The sequence below is a fragment of the Scyliorhinus canicula genome, chromosome 6 (assembly GCF_902713615.1).
Source record: "Scyliorhinus canicula chromosome 6, sScyCan1.1, whole genome shotgun sequence".
Classification (NCBI taxonomy): domain Eukaryota; kingdom Metazoa; phylum Chordata; class Chondrichthyes; order Carcharhiniformes; family Scyliorhinidae; genus Scyliorhinus; species Scyliorhinus canicula.
This window is the reverse complement of record NC_052151.1, coordinates 115,684,546-115,703,755: the sequence shown is the minus strand read 5'-3', so window position 1 is coordinate 115,703,755 and position 19,210 is coordinate 115,684,546. Positions and strand designations below refer to the sequence as shown.

The following is a 19,210-nucleotide window of genomic DNA, read 5'->3' as shown; positions in this document are numbered from 1 at the left end:
ACAAGAATGCTGAAAACAAAAAATGGTTAACAAAATGCAAAATTTAGATTCCTCAGAAACACTACTTGAGAAAATTGACTGAGATGCATGAATATTATAAAAATAAACAGAATTAGTCATCTGGGTTTGAGGTCCTATTGTGTTTCCTTCAGAAGCCACTGGATTTAGCATATTTATGAAACAGGTCCTTAAACTGAGGCAAATAAAGTGGATGCAGTAGCATGCATTCTGTAACATCACAAAAACATGATTTATTCTCAGAGAAATAGAGAAAAAGGATTGATCTGCCCTTCTCACGGTTCAAAATCACTTTCATTATTTAGGCAGAATTCATTGGGGAGTAGCGTGGTTGCTAGGGAAATGGTTGCCATTTTATTGAACACTCTGCTGACAACACATGTATCAAGATTAAACGTTGAGCACTTCTGTTAGGCTGTGAATGGAACAAATGTAGTTCATAAAAAAACATACATCTTGGGCTCAATGACGTAACCAATACTCTGAAATGAATCACATTTTTTTCTGGCAAATACAGAAAGGAAATGATGCGAAAATAAACTTAGATTAACTAGTGACCTAATCAGGTCCAGGAATAAAAACAAATTGCTGTCTGGGAAGGGAGCCACTTATAATCACACAAAGATAACACAAAATGTTTCACAATGCAGATCATGCCACTGTACATTTAACCATAAATAAAGATGAATTACCATCAATAAAACTATTTTATCAAGAAATTATTTTGGACAGGATTATTTTTGACCAGTATAATAAAAAAATTCTGGGATACCTTACCTTGAGAAGGCATCATCAAGACCATCGTCCTCCTCCTGCAAAGAACATTAAGAAATCATGTTAACCTGAGTTATCATTAACTAGTGCCTCATGTAGAATTATCTGATTTATTATTTTACTATTTCAGAGGTTTTTTTTTTGTTAAGGTGAGATTAAACAGCCCTTTCTTCCATTTTATGCCAAATTACAAGGTTAAGCGCTCCAGACACCAAAACCGCACCAATAGTTTCAACTTACTAACCAATCTTCATAGCATTACTGAATATGACTGCAAATTATCAACTGTATTACATTTGTAAGTATTTTGTAGTGACAACCATGGCTGCATCGTACTTAAGACTTTTAACTGAATTAATTTTGTACACTGGATTCAAAGCCATATCCATCTAACAAGATCTTCAAACCAGCTTTGTTCATCAGTGTCCTGCAGATACTGCAAATCATAGATCTTATATCCATGCATGACCGCATTTGAATAAGTCCTCAACAGAGAAAATGCATAGCAATACTAGAGCCAGTCAGTGAGGGGAGTCTAGGCAGTGGAAACTTGGTTGAAAATCACACATGTGGCTGTTAAGCAACAGTAGTGCATTTACCAAAGTACAACTGCTTCAAACTGCAAAAAAAGCCAGCATAACGAGCCAGTATTTTAAAATATGTTTTTGGAGATATAACCCTTGTGCATAATTAGATAGTTAACCTTTGGTAAAGGTGAAATCATTTGAATGTCAGTGCCAATTTAACAACAAAGGGAAAGATTTGGAAATTTCACAAGTGTACAAATTGGTAAAAAGCAGCATCATAATCTCTTTGCACCTTCAAAAAGAATGAAGGGAGCACGTCCAGATAAACAACATGAGCTTATTATTAAAGATTTGGATTTAAATACAAGAGCAGCCAAGGCCCAAATCCGGTGGACCCCAAGTCGGACGCCAACATGGGCGACATAGGAGTCTTTCAGCTGGCCTCTTGCCCCTAGCAGGTATGGGGAATGAAGGCTAGGTTTTAGCTACTGAGGCAACAGCTCGAGTCGGAAAAATTTACTACAGGCCTCCCAAAAGTGAGCGTGAAGTAGAGGTACAACTATGTAGACAGATTATAGAAAAATGTAGGCACAATAGGGTGGTTGTGATGGGAGATTTTAACTTCCCCAACATTGAATGGGACTCATGTAGTGTTGGAGGCGTAGATGGAGCAGAATTTGTAAAGAGCATCCAGGAGAGTTTTTTTAAGAGCAGTATGTAAATAGTCCAACTCGGGAAGCGGCCATACTGGACCTGGTATTGGGAAATGATCCCGGCCAGGTGGTTGAAGTTTCAGTCGGTGATTACTTTGGGAATAGCGATCACAATTCCGTAAGTTTTAGAATACTCATGGTCAAAGACGAGCGTGGTCCGAAAGGGTGCTAAATTGGGGAAAGGCCAAGTATAACAAAATTCGGCAGGAGCTAGGGAATGTGGATTGGGAGCAGCTGTTTAAGGGTAAATCCACATTTGAAATGTGGGAGTCTTTTAAGGAAAGGTTGATTAGAGTGCAGAACAGACATGTCCCTGTGAAAATGAGGGATAGAAATGGCAAGATTAGGGAACCATGGATGGAGGGTGGAATTGTGAGACTAGCTAAAATGAAAAAGGAAGCATACACAAGATCCAGGTGACTTAAAACTTTGGAGGAATATCGGGAAAGTAGGACAAATCTCAAATGCGCAATAAAGAGGGCTAAAAGGGGTCATGAAATATCTTAGGCTAACAGGGTTAAGGAAAATGCCAAAGCCTTTCATTCGTATATAAGGAGCAAGAGGGTACCTAGAGAAAGGATTGGCCCACTCAAAGACAAAAGAAGGAATTTATGTGTGGAGTCAGAGGAAATGGGTGAGATTCTTAATGTGTACTTTGCATCGGTATTCACCAAGGAGAGGGACATGGCGAATGTTGAGATTAGGGATGGATGTTTAAATATTCTAGGTCAAGTCGGCATAAGGAAGGGGGAAGTTTTGGGTATTCTAAAAGGCATTAAGGTGGACAAGTCCCCAGGTCCAGATGGGATCTATCCCAGGTTACTGAGGGAAGCGAGGGGCGAAATAGCTGGGGCCTTAACAGATATCTTTGCAGAATCCTTGAGCACGGGTGAGGTCCCGGAGGACTGGAGAATTGCTAATGTTGTCCCTTTGTTTAAGAAGGTTAGCAGGGATAATCCAGGGAATTATAGACCTGTGAGCTTGACGTTAGTGGTAGGCAAACTGTTGGAGAAGATACTGAGGGATAGGATCTATTCACATTTGGAAGAAAATAGACATCAGTTATAGGCAGCATGGTTTTGTGCAGGAAAGGTCATGTCTTACAAACCTAATAGAATTCTTTGAGGAAGTGACAAAGTTAATTAATAAGGGAAGGGCTGTAGATGTCATATACATGGACTTCAGTAAGGCATTTGATAAAGTTTCCCATGGCAGGCTGATGGAAAAAGTGAAGTCGCATGGGGTTCAGGGTGTACTAGCTAGATGGATAAAGAACTGGCTGGGCAACAGGAGACAGAGAATAGTGGTGGAAGAGAGTGTCTCATAATGGAGAAAGGTTACTAGTGGTGTTCTACAGGAATCTGTGCTCGGACCACTGTTGTTTGTGATATACATAAATGATCTGTTTGACGGTATAGGTGGTCTGATTAGCAAGTTTGCAGATGATACTAAGGTTGGTGGAGTTGCGTGAAGTCTGCCAGTTCAGAGGAGGGGGTTATGAAACAATGTTGAGGTGGACTTGGTTTTTGTCAGAATACAAATGGAAGCTGACTGGATGTCCATGAATGCCAAAACCAGTTGTACACTCTAGTCTGCTGCACAGACTTCAGGATACAAAAATTGGAATTGTAACAGATGCTGGAGAAAACATTAAATCATGAAAGACCTGGATCCAAATGTAGTGAAATTTAAATGTGACTGCTTGAAAGACATATTCATTAGTGAAGTCATCACTCCAGTTGATTTCACACCCAGATAACTGCAGCACTGAATACTTAGCACACAACAGAGAATGGAGATGTGCGTAAAGAAAATCATTGCATTTTTGCTGAGCCACGCGAGTGAAGACTGACATGTGTATTAGAAGTTGTATTAATACTAGGAGTAAATAATAAAGGGGATAAATAGCAGCCTCAGTGCACTTAGACAGCTACATTTAAAGAGATAACATCACATTTACATTCATTCAAATACATAAGAATATAAGTGGCATCGAGCTTGCTTTGCAGTTAATAAACTCGTAGTTGAACTTCTACATCAACTCCACTTTCCCCATAGCTGGTCCCCATAAATCTAACCATCTCGAAAAAACACTCAACAAATGAACACTCACAGCCGCCTGGGGTGCAAAATTCCAATGATTCAGAACCTCTTGAGTGAGTTATTAGAGCTTTGGAAAGCAAAGAAAATCAGCATGCATTTACAGAGGGAAATCATGCTTGACAAATGTACTGGAATTCTTTGAAGATGTAATTAGCATCGTTACCTCGGGAGAACTGGTGGATGTGGCTTATTTAGACTTTCAGAAGGCTTTCGACAAGGTCTCACATAGCAGATTATTATGTAAAGTTAAAGCGCATGGGATTTCAGGTAGTGTTTTTAGATGCATAGAAGGCTGGTTCGCAGACAGGAAGCAAAGAGTTGGAATAAATGGGTCTTTTTCCGATTGGCAGGAAATGACTAGGTGGGGTACTGCAAGGATCTGTGCAAGAACCCCAAACTGTTCACATTATATATTAATATGGGCAGCACGGCAGCACAGTGGGTAGCACTGTTGCTTCACAGCTCCAGGGTCCCAGGTTCGATTCCCGGCATGGGTCACTGTCTGTGCGGGGTCTGCACGTTCTCCCCGTACTAGCAGTACATGGGTTTCCTCCGGGTGCTCTGGTTTCCTTCCACAAGTCCCAAAAGACGTGCTATTAGGTAATTTGGACATTCTGAATTCTCCCTCTGTACCCGAACAGGCACCGGAATATGGCGACGTGGGGCTTTTCACAGCCTTAATGTATTCATTGCCTTAATGTATGCCTACTTGTGACAATGAAGATTATAAAAAAATAATGATTTGGACCAGGGAACTAAATGTATTATCTCTAAATTTGCAGATGATACAATGTTGGGTGGAAGGGTGAGCTGTGAGGAGGATGCAGAAATGCTTCAGCGGGATTTGGACAGGCTGAGTGAGTGGGCATTTGCATGGCAGTTGCAGCATAATGTGGATAAATGAGAGGTCATTCGGTATGGTAGCAAAATAGGAAGGCAGATTATTATTTGAAACAGTGTAAAGACCTTGGTGACGTTGTGCATCAGTCACTGAAAGCAAGTGAGCAGATACAGCAGGCAGTAAGGAAGACAAATGCTATGTTGGTCTTCAGAGCAAGAGGATTTGTGTATAGTGCAATTGGCCTTTGGTGAGGCCACACTTGTAGTATTGTTTGCAGTGTCCTTATCTGAGGAAGGATGTTCTAGCTATGGAGGGAATGCAATGAAGGTTTACCAGGCTGATCCCTGGGAAGATGGCACCGTCATTTGAGGAGAGACTAAGTCAATTAGAATTTTATTCATTGGAGCTTAGAAGAGTGAGAGGGGATCTCATTGAAACGTATAAACTTCTAACAGGATTGAGTGACACGATGGCAGTGGTTAGTACTGTTGTCTCACAGCTCCAGGGACCCTGGTTCGATTCTGGTCTTGGCTGACAGTGTGGAGTTTGCACTTTCGCCCCATGTCTGTGTGGGTTTCCTTCGGGTGCTCTGGTTTGCTTCCACACTCCAAAGATATGCAGGTCAGGTGAATTGGCCATACTAAATTTCCCTTCAGTATCAAAAAGTGTGCAAGTTAGTGGGGTTGAGGATGAAGCAGGGGGAGTGGGCCTATTTAGGGTGGACTTTCAGAGGGTCTGTGCAGACCCGATGGGCTGATTGGCCTCCTTCTGCACTGTTGGGATTCTATCGTTCTATGATTAAACAGGGTAGATTCAGAAAGAATGTTCCCGATGGTTGGGGAAGTCCAGATCCAGGGGTCATAGTTTGAGGATAAGGGGTAAACCTTCTAGGACTGAGGCAAGGAGAAATTTCTTCACCCAGACAGTGGTGAATTTGTGGAATTCACTACCACAGAGAGTAGTTGAGGCCAAAACATTGTGTAATTTCAAGAAGGAATTAGATATAGCTCGAGGCTTAAGGCATCAAAGGATTGTGGGGTGGGGGGCGGAGGAGGCAGGATCAGGGTATTGCATTTGATGACCAGCCATGATCACCATGAATGGTGGAGCAGGCTCGAAGGGCTGAATGGCCTATTCCTGCTTTGATTTTCTTTGTATGTTTCCATGAAAGAAGTTTCTCTCCATCTCTGTCCAAAATGGTCAATACTTAACCTAAGATTATGGTCATAGAAACATAGATGTTACAGTGCAAAAGAAGGCCACTCGGCCCACTGAGTCTGTACCGGCCATTGGAAAGAGCACCGTACCTCAGCCCACACCTCCATCCTATCCCGACACCTCCACCCTATCTCCGTAACCACACCTTTTTGGACACCAAGGGCAATTTAGCATAGCCAATCCACCTAACCTGCACATCTTTGAACTAGTTCTAGACTCTCCAGGCAAAGGAACCAGCCTCTCAGTATCTATCCATTCAAGGCATCTCAAAATGTTTTATATTTTGATGGGATCACCTGTCTTTCTGGAAAACTTCAGAGAACATTGGCCCACTCTGCTCTATCTCTCCTCATCAATCAACACTCAGCCCAGGAATCAATCGACTGAACGTTTGTTGCACCCATTCCAAAATCCCGGACTTGCAGTCAAGTAATTTGATCATGGGGCGGGACTTCAACACAGTCCTGGATCCGGCATTGGACCGGTCTATGTCCAGGTCGGGACAGAGACCGGCGGCGGCCAAGGCCCTGTGGGAGTTCATGGATCAGATGGGGGACGTGGACCCGTGGAGATTCGCGCGGCCAAGGGCGAAGGAGTTCTCTTTTTTCTCCCAAGTTCACAAAGTGTGCTCTCGGATTGAGATTTTTGTGTTGAGCAGGGCGTTAATCCCAAGGGTGGAGGGGGTTGAGTATTCGGCCATTGTGGTCTCAGACTATGCCCCGCACTGGGTGGACTTGTGACTAGGGGCGGAGGGAGGGCAGCGCCCTCTCTGGAGACTGGATGTGGGACTGCTAGCAGATGAAGTGGTGTGTGGGCGGATAATGAGGAGCATCCAAAACTATGTGACAACAAACAATACAGGGGAAGGTCATAGCAACAACGGTCTGGGAGGCTATGAAGACAGTTATTAGAGGGGAGTTAATTTCTATTAGATCCCACAGAGAGAAAAGGGAGAGGGCGGAGAGGGAGAGGCTGGAGGGAGAGATACTCAGAGTAGACAGGTAGTATGCGGAGACCCCCGAGGAGGGGCTGCAAAAGGAGTGCCGGAGACTGCAGGCGGAGTTTGATCTGCTGACCACTGGGAAGGCAGAGGCACAGCTGAGGAAGGTGAAAGGGGCAGTCTACGAGTATGGGAAGAAAGCAAGTAGGATGCTGGCGCACCAACTTCACAGGAGAGATGCGGCCAGTGAGGGATAAGGCAGGTAATACTGTCTTGGGCCCAGAGAAGATCAACAAAGTCTTCAAAGAGTTTTATTGTAAACTGCACGAGTCAGAGCCCCAGAGGGGAGGGGAAGGGATGAAGCAATTTATGGACCAATTGAGGTGCCCAAGGGTGGACGAGGATCTGGTGGAGGGACGGGCCCGATTGAGTTGGAGATAGTTAAGGGCCTAGAAAGTACGCAGTCGGGCAATGCCCCGGAACCGGACGGCTTCCCTGTAGAATTCTACAAGAAGTTCTCGGAGCTGCTGAGCCCACTCCTGCTCAGAACCTTTAACGAGGCAAAGGAGAGAGGAACTCTTCCTTCCCCCCCCCCCCCCCAACACAATGTTGCAGGCTTCGATCTGGCTCATCCTGAAGTGGGAGAAGGATCCGCTTCAATGTGGGTCCTACAGACCAATATCGCTCCTGAACGTGGATGCCAAACTTATGGCTAAATGTCCCGGAAGCGATTGATGAGGATCAAACAGGTTTCGTCAAGGGCAGACAATTGAACACAAATGTGAAGAAGCTCCTAAACATTATCATGATGCCCTCAGAAGGAGGGGACGCAGAAGTAGTGGCTGCAATGGATGCAGAGAAAGCCTTTGACCGGGTGGAATGGGAGAACCTGTGGGAAGTGTTAGGTAGGTTTGGATTCGGTGAGGGATCGATAGGGTGGGTCAAGCTACTGTATCAGGCCCCCGTAGCAAGTGTATCTACGAACTGGCTGAGGTCGGAGTATTTTAGGCTGCACCGAGGGACAAGGTAGGGGTGCCCCCTATCCCCGTTACTATTTGCCCTGGCAATTGAGCCGTTGGCCATAGCGCTGAGGACTTTGAGGAACTGGAGGGGGGGGGGGGGGGGGGGGGGGGGGGGGGGGGGGGGGGGGGGGTGTCGCTTTACACAGACAATCTGCTATTGTATATTTCGGACCCGCGAGAGGGGATGGGGGAGGTTATGCGAATCCTAAGAGACTTTGGGAGCTTCTCGGGGTACAAGTTGAACGTGGGGAAAGTGAGCTGTTTGTAATCCACGCTAGTGGTCAGGAGGAGAGACTGGGAGAGCTCCCGCTCAAGATGGTGGAGAGGAGCTTTCATTACCTAGGTATACAGGTGGCCAGGAACTGGGCTGCCCTACACAGGCTCAATCTATCTCGGCTTGTAGAGCAGATGGAGGGAGACTTTAAAAGGTGGGACATGCTCCCACTTTCCCTGCCTGGAAGGGTGCAGACCGTGAAAATGACGGTCCTCCCCAGGTTCCTGTTCGTTTTCCAGTGCTTCCCATCTTCATCCTCAAATCCTTCTTTTCGCGGGTGAACAGGATTATCACAGGATTTGTGTGGGCAAACAAGACCCCGCGAGTTAAAAGACTGGTTTTGGAGTGCAGTTGGGGGGGTGGGGGAAGAGAGAGAGGCGGTGTGGGGGCGGCTGGAGGCGGCATCATGCAAAGGCACCAGCCTAGGGGCACTAGTAACGGCACCGCTGCCGTTCTCGCCGGCACGATACACCACAAGCCCGGTGGTGATGGTGGCACTGAGGGTCTGGGGTCAGTGGAGAAGGCACAGGAAGGAGGAAGGGGCCTCAGTTTGGACCCCGATATGGAACAATTATAGATTTGTTCCGCGCAAGATAGACGGGGGGTTCCAAAGCTGGCACAGGGCAGGCATTAGAAGGATGGGAGACCTGTTCAGAGATGGGACTTTCCCTAGCTTGACGGCGCTGGAGGAGAAATTCAGCCTGCCCCCTGGAAACGCCTTCAGATATCCAAGTCCGCGACTTTCTCAAAAAACAGGTGGGGCCATTTCCATTGCTACCCCCCTCGTAGGATACAGGACAGGGTAGTGTGTGGCATCTGGGTAGGAGAGGGGAAGGTGTCGGACATCTACCAAGAGCTGCAGGAGGTGGAGGAAGCCCCAGTGAAGGAACTGAAGGGCGTGGGAGGAGGAGCTGGGTGAGGAGCAGGATGAGGGCCTGTGGGCTGATGCCCTGGGCAGGGTAAATTCCTCCTCATCATGTGCCAGGATCAGCTTAATTCAGTTTAAGGTGGTACATCGGGCACACATGATGACGGCGAGAATGAGCAAGTTCTTTGGGGTGGAGGACAGCTGTGCGAGGTGTACAGGGAGTCCAGCGAACTATGTCCATATGTTCTGGGCATGCCCGGCGCTTAAAGAATTCTGGCAGGGCTTTGCAAGGGCTATGCCCAGGATTTTGGACACACGGGTGAAGCAGAGTACAGGAATAGCGATCTTTGGTGCGTCAGAGGATCCGGGAGTGCAGGAAGCGAAAGAGGTCGAGGTTTTGGCCTTTACCTCCCTGGTAGCCTGGAGACAGATCTTGTTAATGTGGGGAGACTCGAAACCCCCGAGTGTGGAGACCTGGGTTTGTGACATGGCTGGGTTTCTCAGCCTGGAGCGAATAAAGTTTGCCTTGAGAGGGTCCTTACTAGGGTTCTCCCAGTGGTGGCAACCGTTCCTCGACTTTCTTGGAGAGCGTTAAAAAATGTCAGCAGCAGCAGCAGCAATCTGGGGGGGCTTAGGTGGGGAATTGTTCATTTAATGTATATTCTCTTTTTGTATAATGATAAATATTTTCCTTTTATTTTTCTGTTATTGGTCATGTAAAAATTCTGTTTGAAAAAGGCTTTAATAAAAACAAATTTTTTTAAAAAGTGGGTCGCTGCCTGGGCTGGCATGAAAGGAATGGCAATAGATCGGAGCCAGTGATGGAGGCTTGCCGGGATATGAAGAACCAAGTAACAACTGTTTTATGAGCAATGAGGCAGCAGGGTAGCATGGTGGTTAGCATAAATGCTTCACAGCTCCAGGGTCCCAGGTTCGATTCCCGGCTGGGTCACTGTCTGTGTGGAGTCTGCACGTCCTCCCCCTGTGTGCGTGGGTTTCCTCCGGGTGCTCCAGTTTCCTCCCACAGTCCAAAGATGTGCGGGTTAGGTGGATTGGCCATGCTAAATTGCCCGTAGTGGCCTAATAAAAGTAAGGTTAAAGGGGGGGGGGTTGTTGGGTTACGGGTATAGGGTGAATACGTGGGTTTGAGTAGGGTGATCATGGCTCGGCACAACATTGAGGGCCGAAGGGCCTGTTCTGTGCTGTTCTATGTTCTATAACCAAATCTCAATCCGTGCTAGTGTAATACCCAACCTAATGAGCTCCGATTTTGTGTAACAACCTCCTGCATAGCACTTTACTGAATGACTTCTGAAAATCCTAATTATCTAATCCACTACCTCCCTTATCTATCCTGCTAGTTACATCTTCAAAATGGATTTGCCAAACTTTATTTCCTTTTTCTAAACAATGTTGACTCCACCTGATCATACTGTGGCTTCTTTAAGTGTATTGTAACAATACCCTTAGTAATACATTCTAACAATTTCCCTACTTCTGACATCAGGTTAACCATCCTATAGGCTACCTATTTCCTCTCTCCCACTTTTCAGGAATAACGGGGTTTCGTTTGTCACCTTCAAATTCATGGGGACTGTTCAAATTGAGTTCTGAAGGTCAAAAACAATGCATCCACCTTCTCTGCAGCTATCTCTTTAAAATTCAATGATGTAGACCATCAGGTTCAGAGGAGTTGTCAGCTTTTTGTCCCATTAATTTTCCAGGAGTTTTTCTTTATCAAATTTAATTATTTTAATCTCTACATATGCATGCTCCTTGACTCTATGCAATTTCGAATTGGTTCTTTTGAGTCCTCTATTGTGAACAGGGATACAAAATATTTGTTCAACGTCTCTGCCATTTGTTTACTTTTCATTATATTTCTCTTGCTTCTGTGGGACCGGAATTTACTTACACTAATTCTTTCTTTTTGCACATCTGTAAATACTCAAAATCAACTTGATGGACAGAAAATGGGTTAGATCAAGAGTAGGTGCTCAACAATCAAAAGTTTTGTGAAATACAGTTAGAGAGAGGAAGGTGGCCAAATGCAGACATTGAAGTAAAGCCAAAAAGCCTTGTCCTGGCAACAAATTAAGGAGAAACTGAGGGTAAAAACAGAAGAAAAGAAGAAGAAAAATCAGATGGGTGAATAATATTGAGACACAGACTGATGGAGGCTTGAAGAAAGCCAGAGAAGGTGGTGATTGAAAAGGCACCACTAAGGCTCTGGTGACAATGAACAAACAAAAAGCTCTTACAATCATTCCATTGTAGTTTCTTGCGAGTTTACTCATTCAAATGTTTCCATTTTTATCAATAAATCTTTGCTGATTTTTAAAACCCTTCCTACCATCACTTTCACTATTCTTAACAACTGTAATTTTTTCTTTTGATCTAATTTGTCCTTAACATCTCAAGTTAGCCTTGATGTACCATTTTTGCAATAAAGTTCTTATTCCTCAAAGAAGGTATATTCTGGCTTCTCCAGAATAGAAATAATGAACTATTTATTTAAATGAATTACTTATCTATATATTTTTTCAATTCAATGTCCTAATCTACCTCAGTCAACTTGCTCCTCCTACCTCCATAATTAGCTTTGTTTAAATACAAGGTCTTAAGTGCAAAAAAATATAGCATACAATAATAGTTATTTCATATAAATGTTTGCATAAATAATTTAACTTACAATGTTAATACTGTTAAGATCTATTCTTCAATTTCTTAGCAACCAATATTGTTTATTGCATGTGTTACCAATAGGGATGATATTAAAGACAGTACCCATATGCATGAATCCCCTTCAACAGACTGAGGTACAGCTGGACAAATTGTTCCTCAAGGCTATATTACAAGTTACAGTAGCTTCTACTCTCACTTAAGTTCACACCATAAATGTGATTCTGATCTGATTCCTGTTTCAGTGCTTTCAAATAAAGAACTGCACAAGAATCTGCAGTTTATCCAGATGACCATCTGGCTGTCTGAAATCAGTGTGAGCAAAATCTTGAATGTTTGTTAATCCCTTCTGCAGTCAGGCCACACAAGACATTTTGAATGCAGCCTGCCTTCATGCTGAACAGAGTGGCAATGCTCTAATTCCACATGCTCAAAAAAGGCATCGCACAATGTGCTTTCGATTCCAGCGTCTAATCCAGTAAAGCCAACAAAAGCAGATTATAAAACAGCCCAAGCACACACAGATGACAGAGTTGCACCCATGTCTGATACACTATCCTTCAACACAAACACCACATTGGTTGATGTAACCAGGAATATTGTTAATGGGGACTATTTTTATTTAATATGCAGAAATTTAGCCTGAAATATTCAGGGATGGAAAAAACATACCAACGCTCACGTGATGCAATGAACTTCTACCAAGACATGAATTAGAAATATAACTGTCAAAAGGATGATTTAAAAACATACCCAAGAGAGTGCATGTAAAGGTGACCCGTAAGATGGACTGTTTTGCCTTGTGATACCTAGATGGATATCTGTTGGTGAGATAATGGGATTCTGAACTTGGTTTACTGCGTGACACTTTGCTGTGGTTACATCTGAAAAATACAATGCAAAAAAAAAAAAATGTTTAAAGCTCAACATTAAAACTTATTTTGCATTGCAACAATACAACCAATTAATATAAATGAAAAGAACTGTGATTACTTAAAGAAAAGTTGGCCCGCTCTTTACCTTTCTCGTCATGTCCTATTGCTCCATTAAAAGCTGCAGTTGCAGGTCGACTACTGTGCTCCTGTGTCTTTTTACATTTTTCTGGAAATAGAAACGCATGCATTTTTTAAATGTCGTATGATAGCTGTTACCATACCTTACTACAGTTATAATCTGATTACAGTTTATGCCTAATCACTCCCTATCCTCTCAAAAAACATCCCAAAATAGGAAAGGCAGTAGCTTTGCAAAGCCACAAGTAGCTGTATGTTGACGATATTTTCACACTTTCTCAGTAGGAAAGCTCTTTCTGCATAAAATCAATTAGCCAGAAACAAAGTTGCTGGCCCACTTCTGGACTGAAATGTGTATTTCCTATTCAATACACCAATTTCAAATTTTCTACTTTTCAATTCTGTATTTCAGATGCCATTTGATAGATGCCCAGGTTTTGCCAGTTTTGTTTTTCCCTCCAGCAGTAATACATTGGTCTGTTCACTGCCTGTTTTTCGACAGCTAGTATGCAATGTATACCTGACCTTGTATGATATAAGGGGCCTAGATCAGGACCCAGCGATGCTTATTCACATCACATTTTCCTCTTGGCTTTGATTGTAAACCATCCAACTCAGTGGTTCCCAAACTGTGATTGGCGAAACCCTTGGGGGGTTCACAAAATGTTTTAGGAGGTTCATGGGAAAAAAAATCCCATAATTCTAGAAGCAGAAGTGTTGGCATACCAAAATAACCGGAAAATGACAGCTGTCATTGGCACTGAAAATTAACTTCTACAAATGTGAAGTCACATTCTTTCATATTTTAATTATTGTTGGAGATTTTAAAAAGTACAAAAATATAATCTTTTTTAGAAAAACTTTTATTTTCTATCCCAGCTTACGAATCAGTCTCTCGATTTTGCTTTCGGTGTATGATTTGGCACCAAATTAACTACTCTAACTTACACTTCCTGATTCATTCTGCATGCCACATTGAGAATTCTTTAATCCAACTGGTTAAGGAGATACACCGTTGCTTTCCTTGTCCTCATGGTCCTGGATATCTGAGAGAGATTTACTTTTAATCACCCTTAGTTCTAGTGCAGAAGCCCAGAGGGAAAGCCTGTAGGGAAATGCAAGTTTATTTAATGGCAGAAAGCATTTGTTTACCGCTCACTGCAAAATTCCAGGTCAACAGGTTTCAGAGGCTTACCTTTCCCTGTCAGACAGAAAACTGGCGTTAGTGGATTAGCTCTTCACTACATGCCTTGTCTAATTTTTTTTCCGATTCAATGTCACAGAATTTTAAAGGAGCTTGTAGTTTAACCTGGAATTGCAATAATTGTCTCACCAGTGTTGAAGAGCATCGACAAGATCCGACATTTGAGATTTATTCCATAGACGGGACAAATGCTTTCCCATAAATATGACTGTGAATGTACTTGACATCCTTCCCATTAGACTTCTCGTGATCAAAGTATACAGTACAATTTAATTGTCTGCACCCTCTCTCCAAGATTACAAAGATCAGATGGATGCAGTATTACCATGAACCCGCTATCCACCCTCCCTTTGAGGTTACAATCAATCAGATAGATGCAGCACTATTGTGAGGTTTCATGTCACCATCTGTAATGGAACAGGCAGAGGAATGACTATACCACAATACTGTTCACACAGCTGCACCACTGATGCAATGCTTCTCATTATTCCTTGACTCAGCCAGCAAGAGATTTGACAGAAGGTGCTGCTATCACAATTAGACCAAGGGTTGCAATACTCACTGACGAATAAAACATACTCTTGAGGAATTGAATACATAGCTAAATTAGACAGGGAACCATTTCTGCGGTTTAAATTTTTAATATTGCTTTTTTTGTTGCGTTTTCCAATAAAAGATAATGATTTATTAAGAGAATAGATGTATTGGTGTTCGTTGTAACCTGGAATGTTTCAAATCTACGCCATATGAAAAGTTGCAACTTTTATTGATACTATAATTGAATAATATTGGGCTTTCACAATGTCACCCATCATTTGACCACATGTTTGAAATATATTCTGATCTGATGTACCATGAGCTAATCTACTTAAAGAACCCCTTCAAAAACATTCTGGGTGAACTTTCTAGCATTTTATTTTCAGGGTTAGCAGAAAGTGTGTGTCAGGAAGTAAAAGGCTTCAGAAAATAATTTTAGATGAAAAGAAGCCAGTGGCTCTGCAAGCAGATGAGTGACAACTGACAACCTAAAGGTGATGCATAGAATCTTCGGCAAATTTCCTTTTATGTTAACTGTTCAACTCTAAATGACTGAGTGCATCTTCCAACTCCTCCACCCTCATTTCACCCCCATCCTACCAAATTATAGGCTCACAACACTCCCAAGCCTCCACCAAACCAGCTATGCAGTCAGCATTACCAAGGATAATTTGGGAGAGTCATCTTCCAATTTATCTCTTTCCGGGGAAGCATTTGGCTTCCTCTTCGTTTCAACTTAACCTGATGGCATGACCAAGACTTGGGAGATTGCATTCACGACTGACCCCTCAATATTTACTGATCATGACAAATCAGGCTCAACTGTAAGGGAAACTTCACATTCTTTCCCTAAATAGTTATTTGCTAGTTCAGAATGTGAGTATTACTGAGAAAACAATGAGATGCTGTCAAATTTTTGATCTTACACTCATCAGGACAGACACAAGAATGGCAAATTTCAAAGGGAACAATTTATGCCAAGAATTAGAAAAGATTGGATTGCAAGTCAACTGATTCATCGAACAGAGAATGCACCAGGGACCTAGTGTTCCCTTTGCTGCTGTTCAATTCAAAAAAGGCACAATATGTAAAGATGTTAATTTTGCCTGCAGAGGACAGGTCTCTGCTTATGAATATGTGTATCTTCTCGCAAGTGAGCCACATTCACAGCCCAACTGATAATTTTATTGGTTGTTAGTGTAATTTTTAGCACATTCCAAACTGGTCAGCAAGTGCTGTCCAATTGTAGAATCCACGTCCCATGTTAGACATTGGAGTGATAAAATGGCCAATGCTGCACACAAATATCAGCTTGCCACAGTGCAATGTGTTCAATAGAAGCTGGGAGACCCTGTGCCCGGGATCTACCCAGCTCACAATGCCTCACGAGATCGAACGCGTCTCATGAGATGTTGCAATGCAAATGGGCGGAATGACTTATTTGGCAAATTTGCAAATCAGATCGAGACAGCTAGTCTCATTTTAACATACAGTTTCCCGAGGCATCTGAGTTGTTGGGATCGATCCTTTCACCTCAGAGGACTCGGCTGAGCGCCATTCAATACTGGTCTCCGCAAACCGGGACAAGATTGAACGGCGCGTGGGGGTCTCCGAGGGGATTGGAGGCCCCCAGATGCATTCCCTCTGGGCAGGGCGGTAGCCGGACATTGCTGGTGCCACCCAGGTACCCTGGCACTGCCACATGGGTGCCTGCCTGGCACTACCAAGATCCCAAGGTGGCACTGCCCATGTGCCAGGTAGGCACTGCCATTTTTCATGTGGCAATCGGGCTGGGAATGCGGGAGTGGTGGGGGGGGGGGGGGGAACGCTCCCTTTGCTACGCTGAGGGGGGAGCGAGGAGGGGCCCATAGTCCCTGCCCTCTCCACACTGAGGAGTTCCGGCGAGTGGAGCTCCTCCGTGCAGCAAACAGGGCTATGTGCGGCCTTGGGCGCACGTTTCTCGCTGAGACCTCAGATCTAACCAGAGTGCCGGTCAATAGCGTCTTGTTTCTTGGCACTGCAAGCGCCAGGAAACACGCGGCTAAACGTGCCCGTTATGGGACTTTGTTCCCATTTAGTTAATTCTTGCCCCATAATCTGAGTTTTGCAAGTATGGACCGAATAGTTGAAGGGATATGCTTTTTCATATGATCCATCAGTCATTGGAATGTACAAGTTATGTACCTGCCATCCCACTGGCATGGAAATTCATATACCACATTACACATGTGTGTGGTAGGCACAATGCTCAGGCTGGTTTAGCACAGTAGGCTAGAAAGCTGGCTTGTAATGCAGAACAAGGCCAGCAGCACGGGTTCAATTCCTGTACCGGCCTCCCAAAACAGGCGCCGGAATGTGGCGACTAGAGGCTTTTCACAGTAACTTCATTGATGCCTATTTGTGACAATAAGCGATTATTATTATTATGTTCTTTTCGCTTGAACGCAACATCCTATTCGTGGAAAATCTCTCTCATGTTTGAAACGGCCAGCTGATTTGTTTTGATTTGTCAGATGTACCGAAGTACAGCGAAAAGTATTTTTCTGCGGCCGAGGATCGTATACAGTACGTACATAGTAGACACAAGAATAACCAACAGGGAACATTGACAAATGGTACAGCGACAAAACAGTGATTGGTTACAATGTGGAACAGGAGGCCAAACAAAGCAAATACATGAGCAAGAGCAGCATAGGGCATCATGTACAGTGTTCTTAATGGAACAGATCAGTCCGAGGGGGGAGTCATATACCTTACAGTTCCAGGGATATTTGAGGTAGACGGAATACTTTACAGGTGTGAAAGTGACTGCCTTAGGCCCTTTTGTGATACACTGATGCAGGAGGCAATTATCTGATTGGGGTCGCCATTATCCTTTGAAATTTAATAATCTTGCATCGGTCCTGATGAGTTCAAAACAAGAAACGTCCAGAGCATGTCTCTTTTTTCAGCAATTTGGACCAGTGCCCTTATCCACATTTGGCCAATTTCACCCTTGCTCCCTATACCTTTTACCTTCCCTGTTTTTCAAGCAACTATCCAATTGTCTCAAAAGAATCGATATTCAGCGAACAGGTAACTCTTTCTAATCTGCGCATGAACACAATTTCTTTTCACAACTTGAATTCATGCAGTGATCCAGGAGTATCCCACCAATCTCCATGGGCACTGCAGGCCACGCCAGATCCCCTCCCAATCATTTCCTCACCTACCACCCTCATCTGACTTGGATGAAGCCGCAAGATGGTCCAATTTAGATATCCTTGAACTGCAGGGCTGTAAAGTCAAGCTTGGTGTGTAAAACAGGCATCTGACTTGATCAGAAAGAGATCAGCTTGTTTATGGAATGCAAGTTAAAATTACCAGTGTGCGGAGGCACGCTACCAGCTTTCTTCACAATAAGACAGTGATAGGATAGCGAGCGACTCTCATAGAATATTGTACTCTGCTCAATCAACAATTGATGCAAGCTGCAACAAACTGACAGTTTTAAAATCTGCTTTGCAAAGCTTATGAAACAGTTTCGGAGTTGCTTCTTCACTTGCCAACATTGGTGTAATTAAATTTACCATGTTTTTTAATAAAGTGCTCTGTGCTGTGTGGGTTGGTGTTCATTGAAACATGGTTAATTTACTTTAACCTCATTCTTTAGGAGGGCAGCAGGTATATGATGTGTATTCTAAAAACTAGAAATCGATTTCCTAATACACGTTGCCTTTGCTCTATTTATATTAGTTATAATGCGGGCATAGTAACGAGATGGCAGTTGTGTCTTTCGCATATTGCCAGAGAAGGGATCAGACCACAGGTGGATATATTGTGCAATTTAATCCATGTACAAGAGGCAATGTTGCTCAGTGTAAATGGTGGAATTTTCAATATTAAGTATTCTGCCAAAGTCATTTGCACCAAATACCACCAAAGGAGCTCTACATTGCATTTAATCAAAACTACTACAAGAATAAAAGCAAAGTCTTTTGAAATTTTGCTCAATTAATTTTGTTCTTACCCTCTTGTGCCACTTCCCAAAGGTCAAATGCAATTCTGAAGGCCTGTGCAACTGTCAAGGTCACAGCTTGTGCCTGTGGTAGAGAAAGACCAGTATTCAGTACTTAAGCAACAACAGCAATTTAAAATTATTTGTCTTAATAATCAATGAAAAATGGTCGAAAACACTTAAAATGCTACGTAAATAAGCTGCGACTTGTGTGCCATACAATGTTTTTTTAATAAATTTAGCGTACCCAATTCATTTTTTCCAATCAAGGGGCAATTTAGCGTGGCCAATCCACCTACCCTACACATCTTTGGGTTGTGGGGGCGAAACTCACGCAAGCACAGGGAGAATGAGCAAACGCCTCAGAGGCAGTGCCCCAGGGCCGGGATCGAACCTGGGACCTCGGCGCTGTGAGACTGCAGCGCTAACCACTGCACCACCATGCTGCCCTCATACAATGTTTTTAAGCTACAAGAGCT

General features: G+C 43.5%; 1 protein-coding gene across 3 annotated transcripts in view; it reads right to left on the bottom strand.

The window, feature by feature from the left end:
• Window positions 1-19,210, bottom strand: part of si:dkey-71h2.2 (low density lipoprotein receptor adapter protein 1-B) — a 118,662-nt gene that overhangs the window by 14,157 nt on the left and 85,295 nt on the right. For all 3 annotated transcript variants that reach the window (XM_038799946.1, XM_038799945.1, XM_038799947.1), the window contains exons 5-8: window positions 18,744-18,816; window positions 13,001-13,081; window positions 12,734-12,864; window positions 796-830 (exon numbers count right to left, since the gene is read on the bottom strand). In XM_038799946.1, coding sequence (XP_038655874.1) covers window positions 796-830; window positions 12,734-12,864; window positions 13,001-13,081; window positions 18,744-18,816 — 320 coding nt within the window. The remainder of the gene's footprint in view (window positions 1-795; window positions 831-12,733; window positions 12,865-13,000; window positions 13,082-18,743; window positions 18,817-19,210) is intronic.